This window comes from Camellia sinensis, chromosome 3 (genome assembly GCF_055761805.1).
Source record: "Camellia sinensis isolate YWXY chromosome 3, ASM5576180v1, whole genome shotgun sequence".
NCBI lineage: Eukaryota > Viridiplantae > Streptophyta > Magnoliopsida > Ericales > Theaceae > Camellia > Camellia sinensis.
In genome coordinates, this window is record NC_138963.1 from 6337373 (window position 1) to 6358730 (window position 21358).

General features: G+C 34.7%; 3 protein-coding genes across 4 annotated transcripts; 1 reads left to right on the forward strand and 2 right to left on the reverse strand.

The window, feature by feature from the left end:
- The first annotated feature begins 3916 nt into the window (after positions 1 to 3916).
- LOC114259279 (uncharacterized) lies at positions 3917 to 5925 on the forward strand. The gene has a single exon (XM_028199291.2). It carries the CDS (start codon positions 4162 to 4164, stop codon positions 5782 to 5784), a length of 1623 nt encoding a protein of 540 aa, XP_028055092.2. The 5' UTR covers positions 3917 to 4161; the 3' UTR covers positions 5785 to 5925.
- On the reverse strand, positions 5825 to 10586 carry LOC114259266 (elongation factor P (EF-P) family protein). Of its 2 annotated transcripts, XM_028199278.2 has the most exons (7): positions 10254 to 10586; positions 10086 to 10163; positions 9485 to 9591; positions 7453 to 7530; positions 6801 to 6902; positions 6479 to 6560; positions 5825 to 6232 (listed from the first exon to the last, which is right to left on the reverse strand). In XM_028199278.2, exons 1-7 carry the CDS (start codon positions 10414 to 10416, stop codon positions 6114 to 6116), a joined length of 729 nt encoding a protein of 242 aa, XP_028055079.2. In that variant the 5' UTR covers positions 10417 to 10586; the 3' UTR covers positions 5825 to 6113. The 2 variants fall into 2 exon arrangements, with proteins under 2 accessions (XP_028055079.2, XP_028055080.2); XM_028199279.2 differs by lacking the exon at positions 7453 to 7530.
- A 1862-nt stretch (positions 10587 to 12448) lies between these two features.
- On the reverse strand, positions 12449 to 16731 carry LOC114259267 (putative serine/threonine-protein kinase PBL1). The gene is made up of 5 exons (XM_028199280.2): positions 16226 to 16731; positions 14324 to 14998; positions 13967 to 14224; positions 13618 to 13737; positions 12449 to 13318 (listed from the first exon to the last, which is right to left on the reverse strand). Exons 2-5 carry the CDS (start codon positions 14951 to 14953, stop codon positions 12755 to 12757), a joined length of 1572 nt encoding a protein of 523 aa, XP_028055081.2. The 5' UTR covers positions 14954 to 14998; positions 16226 to 16731; the 3' UTR covers positions 12449 to 12754.
- Positions 16732 to 21358: the final 4627 nt, after the last annotated feature.

Below are 21358 nucleotides of genomic sequence, written 5' to 3' on the forward strand. Positions count from 1 at the left end.
GTCACTGAGTAGTGACTATTGTAGTTTAATTTGAGGTGTATCATAGGTTTATTTTATGCTCTAAATCGTTGGTTTTGTAAGGTTTGTTAAGTACTTCATGCTTACCGAAAATTATATTAATCGGATATCAATAACTATATAATCGCTAATTAAAAAATAAATAATAAGTTTTTTTTTAAGAAATAACATAAAAAATATGTAATTCGATCATATAGTTATTGATATCCGATTAATATGATTTTTAGTAGGCATAAAGTACTTAACAAACCCTACAAAATAAACAGGTCGGATCATAAAAATAAACTCATAATACACTTCAAATTAATGCACAACAGTAACCCCATCTTCCCGTAATAATCATGTTAAGACCCAACCAAAGCCATTTAACCATGCCCTATTACCAATGTTAGCTTACCATATACTAAGGACGTATTTTTTATGAGATTTTTATTGATAAATCATATATAGGAGTGTTTTAATTCAAGAAGTTCATGAAGGAAATTTATAATCCTCTTAATCCCATATATTTATACCTTTATTTCATAAGGTCTTTTTTTTATTATTATTTACACTATTTTTTTGAACTATTATACTCTTATATTTAATGTTGATATGCATTAATTACATACTACTATTTAATGTTGATATACATTACACACAAAAAATTGAACATGATTATTTATTAATTGTCGTTATGTTTTAGTAATTCTCATGCATCCAAGTGTTGACTATATGTAATGACGTGAATGTCCACATCAAATGACATGAATGTTCACATTAAAACATATGAATGTGAATACAAATGTTAACGTTCATAATGTTAATATTTATATTTCAGAATTCATTTACATTTATATATTTTAGTGTGAATATTCACATCATGTTTATATTCAAATGAAAGTTGGGGCTTGTGGTTATGTAATTTGATACAATGTTAATGTGAACCTTAACATCACCTTTACGACAACGTTATCTGATGTGAATATTCATGTTCACGTTATCTAATGTGAACATTCACGTCATCACGTACAGTCAACATTTGGATACATGGGAACTACCAAAACATAATGACAATTAATAAATAACCATATTTAATTTTTTGTATGTAATATATATCAATATTAAATAGTGATGTGCAGTTCATGCATTTTTTTGTAGTGAAGATATAGTGACAATCAACGTTAAAGGAAGCAGGAGAGATTTAGGGTGTTTTGGTTTTCTTATCTTAAATATGACTTAATAAAATAGTAAAAAAATATATAGGTTGCATGAAATAAAACTCTTAGAAAGGGGATTTATTAAAAAAACTCCTATTTGTTTTCAAAGGTAGAATATGGGGATTTATAATAAGGAAATGATAGTAATGGAATTAAATAAAATTATGTTTATTTTGATGATAGTTGTTGGTGTAGGGATTGTTAAATTATTTTGATATAAAATAATAAAACAACTAAAAAAATACAAAAACATTAAACATTAATATTCAAAAAAATGCCCAACATGTAAAAAATAAAAAATAAAATTATGATTTTTATTTAACAAAAAATATAAAAAAATTAAGCACTAATGTTCAAAAAAAAATACCCAACTTGTAAAAAAAATAGTCCAGCGAACTATTTTCTAATACTAAGTCTCAAGTCTCTATTCTCTATTCTAATCCTCTCCTCATCCTAATCCGGAAGGGATTATAAATTCTTATTCCATCTCTCAAAACAAATACAATATTAATGAATATCACGTCAATTTTAATCACGATTCTTCCTCTATCTCTCATAAAAAGTGAACAACAAGCAACTTTGCTCCGCTATTCTAGCAACAAGTAGTCATGAATGTGAGGGGGCAAAAACATGCCATATAAATTAATAAATTTTAATGCTTGAAAGGAATTTTTATTGATAAATTTTATTTAGAAGTGTTCTAACTTAAGAAGTTCATGAAGAAATTTTTTAACCCATTTAGTTCCATATATTTATACTTTTATCCCATAAAGTCTTTTTTTTTTTTTTCCTGATTTATACTATTTTCTTAGACTCTTATGCCTTTATATTTAATATTGGTAATGTTGAGGGAGGAAAGAGAAGGGAAAGGACCAAGGCATAGGAAATTTTATACACAAATTAAATAATATTGATGTTATTATTTTATATTATTATATAATGTGAATATATTTTTAATTGACAACACATTAAAAATAATGTGAACATTCTCTCTCATCTGATGTGAACGTTCACAACACCTTTCCGAAAAATTCTCTCTCATCTAATATAGTGATGTAAACATTCACAATATGTGAATCTTCTTATTTTTAATTGACAACACATTAAAAATAATGTTCATTATTTTCTTAATTGACAACGCGTTCTTATTCACAACGTGTAGTGATGATGGGAACGTCACAACATATAAACATTCTCTATCATCTAATGTAGTGATGTGAACGTTTACATTCATATGCTTTAGTATGAATATTCACATCGTGTAATTGACAATACAATGACAAAAATTCATTTCAAATTAATGTGAATATAATGATGTGAATATTTATTTCAATTACATGATGTGAATATGACAACACAATGACAAAAATTTATTTCAAATTAATATGAATATAATGACAATTAACATTAATAGGAGACAGTAAAGATTGATGGTGTTTTAGTCTTCTTATCTCAAATAAAATCTAATGGAATAATTAAAAAGAATATGAATTAGATGGAATAAAACCCCTAAAAAAAGGATATATCAAAAAAACTCCCTATTTGAGACAAGATAATTATAGTAAAAGATTATTTAATATATGACATGTTTTTTCCAATCAAACATGATCGCAAGCAAAGCACCTATACAAATAATTTTTTTTTTTTTTTACAAATTAATATTTCATTGGGTTATTCCAATCATTTAACTCTATCAGATTTGATTTTTAATTTAAATTTGATTTTGTAAGAAAAAAGTTTCAAAAATACTAAAAATCTCAAAAATTTTATCAAATGTCTCACATAAGTGTGAGATTTATATGTGTGAATCTCATGCTTATGTAAAACATTTAGTAAAATTTTTAATTGAATTTTAAAAATATCTAATATTCCTCGGAAAATTTACTTGTATGATACGTTTGTGCCAGGCATCCATCAGCTTGGCTTCCCAAAATCTCAGCCTGACGGCTGGCACTTCAAGCAAGCAAGCTCGAAACAAAGAAACACAACAAAACAAAACCAAATATAAAGGAAATCAAAGAAAAGGGCTAATCATATACATCATCATGTTCAGAGATACAAAATGAGTTAGTGAAGAAGTGAGTGTGTATGGATGAGAAAATGGGGACAAGGGGGGACGATGGAATAGAAGTGATACTGAGAAGGTTTGGAGATGAACAGAGCACACTGTTGGACCGCTTCGAAAGGCTCTCTTTCGAGGTCCAGTTGAACCAAGCCATTCTGGGTCGCAGCCTATCCGAGCCCAGTGTCTCACGGGGTTGGACCCACCACCACCAAGCACCACCACCGGCATTGCGGGTGGCTCCACCAGCTATGGCGTCTCAAGTTCAACAAGGGAAGCGGCGTCGTGGGTCGGGTTTCCAGAAAGTTCTGAAGAGGTTGCTCAAACCCATTCTCAGAAGAAGATGGGGCAGTGGGAAAAAGGAGAGTCCCGATCCCAAGGACCCAATGTTTTGGAAGACATTTAGTCGATCCATGCGTGTTTGAATCAATCATGACCCAATAATTTTGTTTATTTTATGTTCACATTTCTCAGTTATTGTTACATTTTGCATTATTGTCTTCGTACTACATTGTTATTACTACCAATAAAAATAGTTCTCTTAGTTGTGGTTCTGAACAGTTTTCTTAGTTGTGGTTGTGATTATCAAATCGATTTAATTTTTTTTATAAATGATATATATGAAAACATATTACAAAAACAAACGGTTTAAATTATTGAATAAGAAATTCACACCCAACCCTTTATTTTAACAATATTCAAAGTCTTCAACGGTTGAGAATCTCACACGAAGTCCACACTAATTAACGGTTGAGATACAGTCTGCAGCATGAACAACATCTCCATAGTGACAAACTTCAAAACATTGGCACCACTCCTCCTTCAATAATACTATCTTTAAACTCCGTTCAGTCTCCAGTGTTTCTCTCTCTTATCTCCCTCATGCCTTCTTCATTTCCATCTCTATGTCCACCTTCCACCCTTCCTCACTTCCCCATTCCATTTCCTTCCCCTAAAAGCCCCATCTTTTTCAGCAGCCACTATACTACCCTACAAACAAAGCTAGTTCTCTTTGCCACACTGCCTACTTCTACTAGTAATTCTTCACGGAGCTCATCATCAAACACTCTCAGTCTTGCTAAAAGAAAAGATATATTGTGCTCAAAACAGGTTTCTGATTCAATTCATAAGAAAAATGTCTTACCCACCAAAGAGAAATCCAACCTTGATTTTGATAGGAAAAGCAGTAGATTACAAGTTCAAGATTTGGTCAAAAGGATTAGAGCATTACCCAATTCGCAGAGAACCAGAATTGTTGATATCATGGAGACAGATGGTGGATTTCAGACCATATCTGACTTCAATGATCTTCTCATGGCTTTGGTCACAGAAGATGAGCTTGAACTTGCCTTGAAACTGTACTCTAATCTATCCTATTATGGGTTGGTGCCAGATTGCTGGACATTTTCTATTATGATCAGGTGTTACTGCAAGAAAAACGAACCGAGTGAAGCCAAGAGACTTGTAGACCACATGTTTGAAAATGGGTCTCAACCAACTGTTGCAACTTTCACTGTTCTAATCAGTGCAGTCTGCAGAAGTGGCAGAGTCCAGAAAGCTCTAGAGGTTATGGAGATTATGCGTCGAATCAATTGCAAACCAACAATTCAGACATACAATTGCTTGTTGAAGGGGTTGTGCTATGTGGGGCAGGTGGAGAAAGCTTATGAATTGTTGATGAATATCAAAAAAACTTCCACGAAACCTGACGTTTATACGTACACAGTGATCATGGATGGCTTTTGCAAAGTGGGTAGATCAGATGAAGCCTATGAATTGCTTGATGAAGCTCTTGAGATGGGATTGATCCCCAATGTGGTCACTTTCAATACTCTGTTTACTGGGTATTTCAAGGAGGGGAGGCCATTAGAGGGTATTGGTTTGTTGAATCTAATGAAGGATAGAAATTGCATACCTGATTACATCAGTTATAGCACCTTGTTGCATGGTTTGTTGAAATGGGGTGAAATTCACACCGCACTGCAGATTTATGAGGAGATGGTGGGGATTGGTTTTCAAGTGGATGAGAGAATGACGAACACTCTATTGAGAGGGTTGTGCAGGAGGTCTCGGAAAGAGAGAGAGATGTTAGAACACGCCCACCAAGTATTTGAGAGAATGAAGAATGGGGCTGCTGTCATTTATTCTTGTACGTACGACCTAATGATTGAAGTTTTCTGCACTGGGAAGGATATGTACAAGGCTATGGTCAATTTACATGAGATGGTTGAGGTTGGATATGCTCCCAAGAATATCACCTTCAACAATGTCATTCGAGCACTTTGTGTTGAGGGAAAGGTGGAAGAGGCATTGTTGGTTTTAGTCCTCATGCATCGAGGAAGTTCAGTCCCCACCAAGATTTCTTTCAACATTTTGATTAGTGAGTTTAATCGACAGGGAAGGCGGTTGGGTGCCTGTAATGTGTATGGTTCTGCATTGAAAGTAGGTGTGATTCCAGAGAAGGAGCCTAGAGGATATTCAACTGAGAGAAAAGCTCTTATTTGACATGTTTAGATTCATATTATTACGGAGTAGTCACCGCAAATAGAGAAATTAATAGATGCTCATTAATTTGTAATTCAACATCAATGGCTATGAGTTATAACGACAAAACCATTCTTCTAATACAAAATCAGTTATTTGCAATGAGATTTTTCTTACTAATACAAATTTCTTTTGTTCTTGGCAAAACAGTTGAGGATTGTATCTTGTTTACGATCCAAGTCTGAATGGGCACACTGTTGCATCCAAATGGACCAAGAAACATCCAGTAGGAAATAAGTACAAATGGATTGGGAGGATCTTCTACAGATGAAAAAGTAATCTTTAAGCAATTATGCACGGCTCATGTATTGCCCGGTTCTAGTATCCACCATTATTGCTTGGCCTCTATCTACAAATAGTGGAACACTAACAACGGCGCCTGTCTCAAGTGTTGCAGGTTTAGATCCACCTGCCACATAAAGCAAGATCAAATAGTTATTCAACACTATCTTGGATAGTAAACATTATAATTATCCAATTGTTGATCCATTTCCAAAAGGGTCAAACACTCCAACACTAGTACCCTAATCATGGACAATCATTTGTACAAAACAATAACATGGAGCATCTGCTATTGTCATCCCAAGCCATTGTTTGATGGGCAAATGCATTGCCTTGGAAGAAGATATGTCTAAGAGATAACGAAGAACACTACCTTGTGCTGTGTCACCTTTAAGGCCAGGATCAACCTCAACCACAGTCAACTTAACAGTGATGGGGAGTTCAAAATCAATAACCTGCAACCATTACAACATTGAAATGCTGTTATCCAGAAAGCGGAAAGGAGGAAATATGGAGACTAGGGATTCAATCCTGTGTCAAAGAGCAGTCCCCAAAATACCATTTCTAACATATATTGTGCCTTTTTTTTTTATTTCTTCTCTTCTTCTTTTCTTTTTTTCTTTTTCTTTTTTTTTAATTAAAGAAATTAAGAACTGAAACAATAATCCAAAGACAAAATTGGAAATGAAACATACTTTCCCATTCCAAAACAGCAAATTGCAGTCCATGCCTTCTTTCAACCACTTCGTCTTATCTCCAACAAATGACTCATTAAGACGATATTCCTCATATGTATTCTGAAAATAAAAAAATCCCAAATTTAAGAAAGACGCATAGCTCAAAAAAAAAAAAAAAAAATTTGATGTCAGAGAAGAGAAAAAGCCTTCCAAAACTGAAGAAAAACTGGGAGTATGAATTAGCTGAGAACAATATAAAGTGAAAATTTCTGATTCCCATTAATCATATGAATCAGGGCATTTTACAACACTGGATATCTATGGGCTGTTTTGGTAGTGGTTCAAGATCTACAAGATAAAATCTAGTAAAGTCAGGTCCAAGTCCTTATTAAAACATCTAGTATTCATATTACAGCTACACCCGAATGCTATAAAGTAGTATGAGAAGCATAAAATTGACATCAAATTAACCAGATTTCTTCATCAGCAAGGAGAATTAATTATATGAAAATGAAAATTTTACTTGTAAAAATAGAGGAAGTACATCACCAGCCCATATGAAGCCTTTGCTGAGTTACTTTCATGGGTAAGGCATATGAACAAGTCTGCAGCAAACTAGGCTTGCAGTAGCACTTTTAACATACTACATGAAAAAGATAGTGAACAATACCAGATCCATGAAAACAAACTGGGAACCATCTTTATATGTGTATTGCTTTGTTTCCTTGTTTATATCAGCCTGCTCAATCTGGACAAATGATCACACATCAGATGGAATCAATGGGGGTAAAGTGAGATATGAGAGTCATCTATATGTTCTAAAGGAGATTGAAAACTTTGAAGTGTGATTGTGCAGTTGATGCAAGCACATGACATTGTGATTATCCTAATGATACCAGACATAACTGTGGGTACTTGTATCAAGCCCAATACGCAGCAAGCCCTACGAGTGCCACATCACCAAAACTCCACCCACATGGCAGACCAATAAGGCACCACGTGGGTATATCACATGTTTGATACATGGCGAGCCCTAAGGGCGTTGTGTGCCAGGGCACCACGCAAAACCAAGACTATATGCTTAGCGTAAGCGGGAGCATACATACAAGCCCAAATATATCTAAATATGAAGAGCCCTGCAACAGGCAGCACCATGGCCTCGCAGGACCCATGGTCCTTCATACCTCACTTCAAGACTAAACAACAATATAATCAGCCCCAGTTTACTTGGACTTTGATTGATAAACACTGCCTCTCCTAAACATTAAGATAGGTCCGCGGCCCATTCTCCTACTTGGTCGCTTGGAAGCGAGCCCCTGGCTCTCCTAAACATTGAGGTGGGCCCTGGCCCATTCACTTACTTGGTTGCCTGGGTTAAGAGCAGGACCCAGGCACTACTGCTTGGGATCATTAGAGGATATTGGATTGGCGGCTGAGGTTATGGGATCGTCGGGATGGTTGTCTTCTTGCTAAGACAACTCCATCTCGACTAGGCTTGGAGAAGAGGCAACAGCAACCTTACATTCATGTCATCCGATACATATATGAAACGTTACTTTCCACCTGCCATGAAACGTTGCCCTCTGCCTACCATCAAGCCATAGACGACAAAAGGGCTTATATCACTTCTGGTAGAGTTGAGGCAGAATTGAGGAGAACGAGCCACCTGTTCAACACTTTGCTTGGGCTCCAATACTCTTGTGGCCTTTATAACATATCGTATATGTTCCAAGAAACTACACCTCACCACAACACAACTCCATAACTCTCACACACTAAGTCTCATTCCCCCTCACATTCTACATTAGTGTTCAAGATCCATCACTGCCAACCTCTTCCTCTCCAAGCTTGCCTTGACCTCCTTCTCTCCACCTCCGGTGATCTCAGTCCATTGAAGTGTCTGCCATCTTCCCAAACTATCTCCAACCACACCTCTCACCCACAATAACCAATCAAGAGATCTGCATACCATGAAAGGGGAAATGCTCCCTGTCAAAGCTAATATATGTAGATCTAAAGCTAAAGCTAAGTTATGTAGAACCTAGGGTAAGGAATCTTGAACAGATTCACATGACTGGTAGTGCTCTGAGGGCTCTAGAGGCATTTTAACGAGTTCAGGCATGTGGCTGCACCAAGTGAGGTACCATGCAGAGATTTAATGTTTGATCATTAGCTTATCAACATTGAGTATCTAAGCAAAGACCAAAATATGGTTGCTTAAAACATGGTACTAACAATTTATAGCATTTCAACTATAATTAATCTGTTTGTTCCAAGTTCCAACAACCTTAATTTACATCCACAAGCACAACGATGTCCATCTATGTTAGTGTGCCAAGTAGGGAAAACCCCGGCAAATGCCACTTAGCCATGATTGTGTGGCCTCGGTCTACTCACCAAAAGAGAGCACAGTTGAATATCATGAAATTGGTTAAGAAGCCAAATTTTGAGTTCTTGGCAAAGATTATTATATGTTGACCAAACAAAAATCTCACAGATTGCAATTCAAGCATTGCGGAGGGGGTAAAATAGTCTTCAGTCTGCCCCAGTTTAAATAATGCATTATCAAATGTTCAACAAAATCTTCAGGTTCCAAAGAGATTACATAAGAAAATCTACGTACGACCAAAGTAAGTACAAATAAATGGGACAACAAAACAAGAATAGTAGAGGAGATTAGTTTCGAGTTCAACTAAAATTACCTTACTTCCAGCACGAAAAGTTTTCTCAACAGAGTTTCCTGTCACATAATTTCGCAGTGTGGTTCTCACATAGGCAGCTCCTTTACCAGGTTTCACATGAAGAAACTCTACACAGTTCCATTGTAAACAAATTTGAGGAATTAAAATCAGAACAGAGGAGGCAATTCTAGAGTCTATACATCTAGCCTCATCCCATGAACATATATCACACATGTTCAAACTACATGTAGCTCTTAAAAATCGAGAGCTTGCTTGTTCCAATTATTTTAGGAAACATAAATATATCAGAGCATCTCCAACCTTGACCAATTTCTTTGTAATAAAAAGCTTGATTAAATATGAACTGCTCCAATCCTCTAATAAAATTTTCATCAAAATGTTTTTAAAAATTTCCCTTTTCATCAAATTTGATGGGGAAAAAAATGATCTTCAATTTCAATGACTCTCCCTTGATTTGATGAACATTTGCCCAAGATACCTGACTGACCATATCAATTATTTCAGAAAACATAACCACATAATAGCTTTGATGTTCCAATTGTTTCAGAAAACATAACCATATCATATCACTTATCAAACAGAAGGTGGGCATTATTATTACCAATAACTTTCCAAGGAGATCCATCAACTTCAATGTTGCTACCCACCTTGATATCGTTGCTAGAAAACGCAAATATCTCTGCAAAAACAAACACAAATTGAACAAAAAGAACTCTCCAAGGAGCTCCAATCTACTTCAATGTTGCTACATACATACATACATACATACTGGGGAATGTAGGACGGCGTTGCGTTCCTGGGAAAACTCGCATTGGCAGAACTGAAGGCTTCCAAGAAAACGACAGAGATGATGATGATGATGATGATGATGATGGTGATTGAAGGATGCATGAAGGGATCGAAGACAACTTGAAGCTTGCAATTGCTGCCATGGCTATGGAGGAATGAATAGTTAACTCAGAATGGTTTTTCTCAGAAATTGTGCCCGCGAAAAGTAAAGAGAATGGCCAAACCCAGTGGCCAAAGCCCCCCCTCTGCCTGAAAACCTCGACCTAGATAAGGAGTGGTATTGGAAGCTAGCATTTTTTACGTTTTTGCTTTCAATAAATGAGTCACCAAAATATTTTTTAAATAAAATTAGTGTAAATTCTAATTTTGAAGATGGTTTTATTATACCAACAAGGGTTGGTTTAGTTGGTAAGGCTCCTTCCCTTCGTCCATTTGGCTTATGTTCGAGTCCCGCTGCCGACAGTCCTTTGTTGGTCGGTAATATTGCTGCAGTGGGGTAGCCTCCCCTCCTCCTAAACTTTTTTTTGAATAAAAAAAGAAGATGGTTTTATTATTATAATAGAATAATTCTATCATAGAACCCCTAGTTGAAATAATTTTTTTTTTTAATTATGACTAATTTTTTTTCTATAGTTATGTCATATAGTAGGAGTGTTTGTTTCAGCTTTTCAGAATTAACTTATGACTTTTAGTTTTGAAAAAGTTATTTTGGACTATTTGGTTAAACTTATTTCAAACAGTTTCTGATTCTAACAGTTTATTTTAACTCAAAAAAGTTGATTCTGAAAAGCTGCTCACCCCTTGCTTCTGATTATCAGTTTCTACTGTGGACATGTTAATTTATGGTTATACTCTTAAATTTTTTTATTTTTTATTTTTTTAAAAATAGAAAAAGACTCAAATGGACTATAGATTATTATTATTATTTTTTATGAGAAATGTAGACAAACAAAAAATAAAAATTAATCGAAAAAGTTATTTCATAGCTTATTTAACAAACACTACTCAACAATTTAAATCTATAATCCAACAGCTACACCAAACAGATTAACAACTTCTGATTAAAGTCATAATCTATAATCTGTTAAGCTATAATCTATAAGCTGTTTTAACAGCTACACCAAACGGGGCCAGTATTTGGTTATAATTTTTTTTTAATTATCACTCAAAAAGTATAGGGTTATGTTACTTTTTTCTTTAATTATGTGGTGCATTTGTAATTTGATTTATGTTTTTAAATTTATTGTTTTGGTTTTCCCTTTTAATTTTATTCTCCTCATTTAAAAAAATACATTTAATGAAAATTGGATTTGTTAATGCTATTTTTGGATCTTAAATTTAGTGAAATAAAAGAAAATGAGCTTAATTATACCTATAATTTCTTTTTCTTTTTTTATGAATAACCAAATCAAAAATATGATTTTAGGAACGATATTATTAATTTTAGAAAAAATTATCATTAAGTAGTATATGTTTGGATAATCCGAATTAGTCACATCACTCATGATAAAAAATAATTGGGTAAATTACACTTAGACCTCCCTAAAATTTGAATTTAATACATATCACTTCCGGACGTTTAGAAATTACACTAACTCTCCTGTCATTATAATTATTTAGATAAAATGAAAATATTGAATTCATGCACTTTTTCTTTTCTTATTTTGATTTACTTCCTCTATGTTTTTTTTCCTTTTCTTTGCTTTACTTTTTTTTTTCAATATAATTTCAGCTGTTTTTTTACTAAAAACTGTTGCCTTTTATATAAGTAGGAAAATTTGTAAAATGAGACTATTAACCACAAGATGAAAATGTAATTTCCAGAACGTCAAGGAATAAAATGTAATTGAACCAAACATCAGGGATGTCAATATAATTTACCCAAAATAATTCTTCTTTTTTACTCCATGCTATATTCTTACTCTAATAAAATAAAATACACAAACTCTCACAGATACTTATAATCTCATCTCTTACTTTACATAGTACAAATTCACAAATTCCAATTTTAATCTTATGGTATTACCAATCTCCAATAGTATCAAAAAAAAAAAAAAAACCTTTATATCATCAAACATAGCCATATGGAGAACTGAGAAGAGACACCATACCCTACCAAACAAAGAAGATGAAACATATGTGCTAACAAAGGAGAGAGATCTCCAAGCAGGAGTCTGAAGAAAAAGAATGCTGTCTATCAACAATCAAGCATTCTCGATCAGGAGAAAACTAATTGAACTTAGTAAGGGTAGCCTTTATCTACAAAATATTGTCCCCAATATTTTCTTACTGAGGAATGGGAAGGTGGAAGAACCACATCTTTCTCTTCTACATATATATATCATGTAAAATCAACCAAAAAAGCTTAAACAAACAAGAAAAAAAGCAAAGAATGCTGTCTATCAACAATCAAAATCCTTCAACACTAGCCCTCCGACTTGTTGACGATGATGACTTCCGGCTTTCCTGTCGATCAATTCCCTACAAGGAGAGAATAGAGGAACAAGTTAGGGGAGGAAGAGACATTGGCAGCGGAGGCGGTGGTGCCCTTGTCGGAGAAATGGATGGTCTAGTCGTTGATGGAGATGGAGAGAAACAAACCCTTGGGATGGGGGTAATGATGCCATTCAGGCTTGGAGATCTTGACATATTTTTTCCAGAAATAGTTCCTGGATCTTGCAATGGAAACCGGCATGAATACTTCATGTCTTGTATGGTTTTCAGATGCTCCACAACAGTTCTCATGGTGGGCCTTCCTGAAGGATCATTCTGAAGACATCTTTGAGCTATGTCAGCCACTGTCCGAGCTGCTTTGGCTGGGAATCGGCCTTTTAACTGAGGGTCCATGATCAGTGACAGTCTACAATCATCAGCCAAGAAAGGCCGGCTCCACTTAACTAGGTTCCTCTCTTCCTTAGGATGACGGCTATCACGATTCTTCCTGCCTGTGAGCAATTCAAGAAGCACAATTCCAAAACTCCACACATTGCTTTTGGGGGTGAGAAGTCCTCTCTCCACGGTCTCCACTGAAAGGTTTGCCAATGCCTGGATAAGTAAATAAAGCAAGAAGATACTAAGTTGAGACTCAACAATATCATTACAGAAACTAATTATGGAACAAGAGACACTGGGTGAAATGGGTTAATCAAACACAATGAACCTATGACAGTTCTAGAGAGGCAAAGAGCTCATTAATTTATCAAGTCTCAGATTTTCTTGATAAAAATGTCATACTTAGTAAATAAAATTGTATAGGTTGCAAAGCAGCCTTGCATTTTGGCAGCCCTTTTTATTGAAATTATAAAAATAAAATAAAAAATGATCACTCCACCGAGAGAACTTACAACTGAACTGTTGGAGATCTCTGTCTCTGGAATGTGGCTAATGCAACCATATCCTGAAAGTCTTGCACTAAAATCTTTGTCGATCTGTATATTGGCAGTTGACAATTCATTGAACATTGCCTACAAACACAAGGAGAGCATTTAGCACACACCAAGAACTATTGTGCAACAGCTTTTGCAAGGAAACAGATTGACAAGAATACTAAACTAAGAATGTTCAAACAATCATCATTCAATTTTCCAACCCAAACTGAATATAAAAATCATCAATGTTTGCTTGAGTTTTCAAAATTTGTTTTTGAAAAATTCATTCATATGTAACTTTATGCAGATAAGAAATTCTGAATACCTGGAAAGGACCTTCCTCGTGTAAGAAAGTGAGACCTTGTGCAGCACACAAAGCAACTTTCATTCTGGCATTCCAATCAATAGGGGGACCATCAGATCTCCCATACAAAAGCCGGTCTAAGCTTCCATGGAAAAGCCTCTCGTAAACCAACATCCTTTGTTCTGATCCATCATGTGCATGGAAACCAATCAATTTACAGAGGTTAGGATGTTGCAAAGATGCAATAGTGTTCACCTCATTCACAAATTCCCTCAAACCCTGGAAGAAAGGCTCAAATGGTGAGTTTATCTCTCAAAGAGCTTAAAATTTTAAAATAATGATAAACAGCAACACTATCGATTTTCAATCCAGTATTACCAGGGTGGAGGGGTGAAGGCGAATAACAGTGGCTTCAAGTTTTTTCGAGCCAGAAGTATCATCCCCAAAGAAAGCTCTATACATTAAGGAAGAAAGACCTTCTGACATACAACATTCTGGAGAGAAATTGTGGCAAGCAGCTGCAAGTTCATCGTACAAAAAGTTCCGGAGTGTTCCCAAAGGAGGCAGTGGTAGTGGTCCAGAGGCATTGAGAGGACCACTGGTAGTCCCTGCTTTAAAGCTCCCCATAGTCTTCAGAATAGCCACGCTCTGAATCTGAGGTGATGGAAGAGGAAGAGGATGTGGACTTGGGGGGCGTTGTTCCTTCATTGATCCAATCCGGCCCTTGGACTCTTCTTGTTCCTCACATTCCATTGACGAAAGACCAACTTTTTCATTGAAGCTTGACGGGGCAGACAATGCCCTTGTTCTATTGCTTGTTACATTGTTTATTGGCTGAACAGGTATTACTCTGGTCCTAAAACTTGGGGGTGCAGACTGCAAAGTGCGGGTTCGGATCTGTGGTTCAGGCAATGTAGTTGGTGAATGTTCCTGAGGGTTCACGTGTCTAACATAAGTGGTCTGCCCAGATTTCTTCTTCTTATTCTTCAAAACTGTGAAACATCCCATCTTAAATATGAAACTTAAAGCTTAACCAGGTTTTATTATTTCTTCCTGCCAAATGAAAAGAAGGGAAAGAATGCATATCAACACATATGAACCTCAAAGATTGGTATAGTACTAAACTAGAACCCATATCAAATGAAATGACAAATAGTTCTATTCCATATATTTGAATATAAACCGACTCACTGTAAAACATTAATGAACAATATGAACATTTATGATTTTGCAAAGGGTTGGGGCATCAAGTAACTGATTGGCATTTTAAGATTTCAATCTTTAGAAGATATAACAAAGTACCTGGCAATGGCAACAACAACTTTATTCCACAAAATGCCTCTCTTGTAATTTTAAAGTTTCAAAATCATTTGCACTAATGACAAACATTTTTATATGAATTTATACATGTAGGTATTTGTGCCCCGCATGACCTGTCATCACCTAGATACAATGCAGAAGCCTTGCCTCGCATCATGGACTCGCCTTGCCTTGGCACCTAGCCTTGCCTAGCGTAGGCACTTCTCCTAACTTCAGCACCTCGCCTCACCTAGGCACCTCGTTTCATGGCCTTTCCTCACCTCCCCATCACTTGGCCCAAGAGTATTACCTAAACTACATAGCCTCCCTAGGTTGGAAGCAAGGCCTAGGGACCTCTGAGGGTTGGTGCCTTGGTCATGGATGCATGCGCGACTAATTCCTGAGTACATATAGTCTCCCATCCCACATACACTGCGCCTAAACCTTTGGGGTGGCACCAAAGGCAGTGGTAAATGGAACATTTAACCATTGGTCCAGCCTCAAGGTTCGAACCATGACTTGCCATATGAATTAGCCTAGTTTCCTAGCAACCGACTTCAACTACACTCACCTTCGCACTTCCCCCAAATAGAGGAACTTTAGAAATCTATATCAGTTCAAACTTTTAATCAGCACCATATAACATGCAACCCATGAATTGCAATCGAACAATTTGGGCAACAATAAAACAACACAGATCTGACCGAAAGAACCAAAAACTGATGACGATTGACAAGTACAAACTCAAATACAACTACCCAGCTATTACAATCATCTTAACAATATACATCAGAACTATTGAAGCTAACAAATTTACAAGTGGGTATATCTCATTTCCATGTTGAGAGCAGAATCAAACAGAACATATATACATATAAACATTACACTCTCCGATGACTAAACTTTCTGAAATGATATTCAAATTCCGAATTGGCCCAGAAAATCTGATAAAAAAATCCAAAGGAGATAGAAAAATCAAACCTGACAGCAATGGTTTCTTCAGCTTTGCAACAAAGTTTTGATCTTTGCTAATCTTGTATGAATCAAATTTCGAAGACCAAACTGTGCAATTCAAGACTGGTGATTTGTGAGATTTGATTTGAAGAACAAATAAACACTAAAAAAGTCAAAATGAAAAGCAAACGGAAAGGTGAGGCGAGATTTTTGAAGGTGAAAAAGTAAGAAGGGGCTCTGGGGAAAAAGAGAATTGAAGCAGCAGGAAGAGAGAGAGAGAGAGAGATGAGAGAATTGCGTGAGCTCAGAGGGAAGGGGCCTCTTGGTGGAAGAAGCAGTGGTCAAAACCAACCAAATCAGCCCTTGAATTCTTCAATTAAAGAAAGATATATGTCATATCATTATTGTTTTCTATGGAAAAGTTAGCACACAACATAAAGGAATGGTTTTACACTTTTACCCCCAATTTTATGCTATTCTGCCCGTATGTTTTCAATGGTGGAGCAAGGATTTTCTCATCGCGTTTCCTTCTTCACTTCTACTTTACAATGGTTAAAATTTATTTTAAAAAAATTTAATAATATAGATTATTCTAAAAAAATTATTTTTTAATTTTTAATAAAGTAATCTAAATTATTAGATTCTTTTAAGATATCTTGACCATTGTAAAGAAGAAATGAAGTAGAGAATGTAAGGAGAGGATCGTTACTCTTCAATGGTGGGAGAATTGTTAAGTAGATTAGTATTAGTAAAAGGTCTAAAAAAATTGTGTTTGTTTTTATAAGTAGTGAATTAAGTAATGATTTATGTTTGTTTTGAGAAATGAGAGTTTGATTAAGGGAATGGCTTCTGTCCAGTCTTTAATTGGACTGGACCGTCTTGTTGGGCCCGTGGAGGCCTACCACGAGTCCCGTTTTGATAATCTGAATCGTTAATATGTAGAATTTGCCGAGTACTATATGCTTGTAAAAAATCACGTTGATCGGATATCGATAGCTATGTGATCAAAACAGATTTTTGTCAACCGTTAATTTATTCACCGTCCATTTTTTTATACAAAACTGATTAGATCACATAGCTATCGATATCCGATTAACGTGATTTTTTACAAGTATATAGTACTCAATGAGTTCTACACATTACGGTTCAGATTATCAAAACGGGACCCGTGGTGGGCCCCCACGAACCCAACAGTACGATCCAGTCCGATTAAGGACTGGACAAAAGCCATGCCTTTTGATTAATTATGTAAAATTTTATAAATATTTTTTGTATTATTATTAAATTTAGGCTTATATCAACTAAGTTCTTATTTGGCAATATCACTTTTGAGTTTAAAAGTCATTAAAAAAATCAAAAAGTCAACAACTTATACAAAAAAGTGAAAGATTTCATTTTCTCTTTATTTTTTGCACATCTTTTCGTAAAAAATTAAAAATTCATTCCAAACATACTAATTTTTTTTTACCTCATATTTTAGTCAAAAAGTTACTAGTTTGTTCCCAAACGAGGCTTAAAAATAAATAAATTTTTACTCAATGCTATTCTTTTTTCTTTTTTTTTTTATAGTTTTTAAATATTAAAGAATCCAACTATTAATTTTTTTTACTCAATGTTATTCCTTTTTCTTTTTTTAAATATTAATGAATCTAACTATCAATAATTTTTTACTCAATGTTATTTTTTTTATTTTTGCAAATATTAAAGAATCCAACTATCAATAAAATTTTACTCAATTATTTGTGTTTAATATTACATGAGCCATATTATGAGCCTCATTCTAAATATTATAACAAATTTAGCAATAAACACAAAGGGTAAAATAGTCAATTAACCCATAATCTCAAGGGATTCATTTTTAAATACCACCTCCCTAGGCCACTACTAGTCTCCTCATCTAGGGCTGAGTAAGGAATCCGTGAAATCCGTAATCCGTTTCAGTCCAATCTAATCCGATAGGTTTGGATTGATTTTTTGAATCCGTAGTTCGGTTCCAGATTGAAGAATTAAAAATCCGTAGTCTACGGATTGGTTCCGGATTGAACCCCACGGTTCCGGATTGGAACCGATCCGAACAGTATATAAATAGTCTATATTTTTATTATACATCATCTCCCATAGTATCTTCTCTTATTCTATATAAAACCTAAACTCAAACCTAAATTCGTATAATATCTTCTTTTATTACTTTTGTTTGTTAGTTTTTAGTTTTAATTTGTAATGGTTTAAATGCTTATGGTGAAACCAGTTTTCTTATGGTTGTTTAAATTCTAAAACAGTATGCTGTTATTATAGAAAAACATGTTACTGTTGTGAAACTAATATAGCGCTATATTTATATTTTTAAGAAATTAAAGTGTTAAATATACTTTTTTTTGTTATTTAATTATGTGAATCCGTGGTTCTAAATCGATCAAATCTGTGTTTAAATGGATTGGTTCGGATCGGTTCCATGATTTAAACGGATTGGATTGATTCCAATTTTCTAGGAACCGTAGATAACGGATTGGTCCTGGTTTTACCCTAATCCAATCCAATCCGGACCATGCTCACCCCTATCCTCATCTAAGGTCTTTCATAGTCCTATGGGACTTTTAATCCCATGTCCACCTTCCAAAACAAACACAATTTTTTGAATCCTACCTCACCACTAATCCCAATCACATCCTCTAACTCTAAAAACAAGCGGGGCCTTAACCAGATGCTACAGTTAGGTGATAGTGCTAATATTTTACAAAATGACTTTAATATCCCTAAGAGGGGGATGTAATCGGTTCGGTACGGTAAATATTTAAGTAAAATTTTTTACCAAACTGATAATAGTGATTTTATTATTTTGAATACCGATACAGCGCGCTTCTCCTATTGAACCGCATCAATGCGGTCTGGTTCGATGCGGTTTAATCGATCTAAGACCTTTCAAACTTGAATTGCTTTTAAATATAATCACTAATTTATATAAAACACATTAAATTTGTTATTTTTCCACCATTTCAGACATATTCAATCCATTCATTTAATAAATATTTTTCAATTCCTAGATTAACAAAAAGAAAAACAAAAAAAAAAAAGGTTAAAAAATACTAAAATTTCAAAAATAATGAGTTAAAATTAAGATTATATATAATAAGAATTTACAAACCTAAGTTATAAAGATGATAAGGCTAATTAATTAAGGTTAATAATTTATTATATTTATTAATATCATTATATTATTAGATTATATATATGTATATTATTATAAATACAATATATGTTGAAATAGTTGGTTTCAGTTTAGTTCCGTGCACAAGGTGTTTAAACCGATACCGAACAGAAAATTGAAAAAAATCAAATTTGAAAACCACAAAAATTGATTCTTATTAAAAAATAGACCAAATATAATTAGTTTGGTTCGGTTCAATCGATTTAGTCAATTTTTTTTTTTTTTTTTTTTACATTCCTACCTAAGAGATCATACAATAAAGTGATATTTTTAGAGAAAATTATACAATAATTCCAGAGTACCACGTGGCCATACTCCTTCACCAATCATCATTCATTATATCGTTTCATATTCCTCAATCATTCAACACAAATAGTTAATACCTTACCTTCTTCACAATCATACTATCATAGAGTACAACGTGACCATACTCCCGATCTATCGAAATTTTGAGTTATGGATATGTTTGGTGCAACATTCAATAAGTTGAAACTTATTAATCAAAAAGTATAAACTTATTGATACAATTTATATGAGTTGTTATAACTTATTTTTATTTATTTTGGGGGCTGGTACCAAATTGTTTTAAGTGTAATTTCTACTTTCAATTTACTAGTTAAAATTAGTTTTAAAATTTTTTAAAAAATGATTATATAAAAGTTGTGATAGAGGTGTTTTTGGTTTTTACTTTTTATTATTAACTTCTACTTATAAAAATTGCACTAAACAAGCCTAATTGTATTTTTTTTTCCTTACTTCGTGATAGTAAAAAAAATCAAGGGGGATTGACCAATAAATCCCATTCAAGGGGGATTGACCAATAAATTCCATTTTGTGATCTTGTAATCCATGTAATCCTAAATGTTTTCTTATAGACTGTGTAGTCTTTTTTCCTAATTATGAACTGTTTTGCCATTGGTTGTTTTTTTTTAAATGTATTGAGTGTTCATTTATGGGAATACGGGTGTGTGTGTTTCACGTTAATTCAAAAAGTATACTAGTATGGTTTTTGTTTCTGTGTGACATGCCCAAAATGTGGGATGTGGAAACATCATCAACAAGTGACATCACAGTGTAACCCGCCCAACCAACCCGGATTGACGACGCCAATTGTGAAGAAGAATAATGGTTGAACCAGTGGGTTTGCGGGTTGTCATGCACAACCCCAAAATAGGGGATCCATATTGGGTGGTACATCCCCAAATTGGAAACAAATTCCGTTTGAGGAAGTCGATGGAAACCGTAGATGTGTTCGACTATCATATGTGGTGTTTGAAATTTGAAAAATACCACGATTGCATCCCACGTTTGTGATTCAAAAAATACCGTGATTGCATCCCACGTTGCAAGCAACATTCGATGAGTTGTGTTTAAACAAATTTGTGATTTGAAACATGATAATTGTGTTTAAATCAGCCCAAACCAACAGTCAAAAAGTGTTTTTGCTTAAATAGATTGAGTGGAATTTGTATGCTTGGCATAACTAGCCATACAAAAATTATTCAGAAGAGCTCTTTTGAATCTTAACAAGATGCCCACGAGAGAGATGAGTTCTCAGTCACAACAAAAACCACCGAGCCCATATCCTCCCCATGCGGTGTGCATACCATGCCCAGCACAAGGCCACATCAACCTAATGCTGAAACTAGCAAAGCTGCTCCACCATAAGGGCTTGCACACCACCTTCGTCAACACCGAATTCAACCACTGTCGCCTCCTCAAATCTCAAGGCCACCACTCCTTTTTCGACACCGCCTCCTTCCGCTTCAAAACCATTCCCGACAGCCTTCATTTTGCATAACTTCTTAGATCCCTTCAGAGTCGTACTCGCCAAACTCAACCCTCCGGAGACTTGCGTACATAGTTTCAGATGTTGTAATGGGGTTCACTGTGAAAGCAGCTCAAGAACTGGGCGGCATCCTTGATGTTTTTTTCAACACTTCCAGTGCTATTGG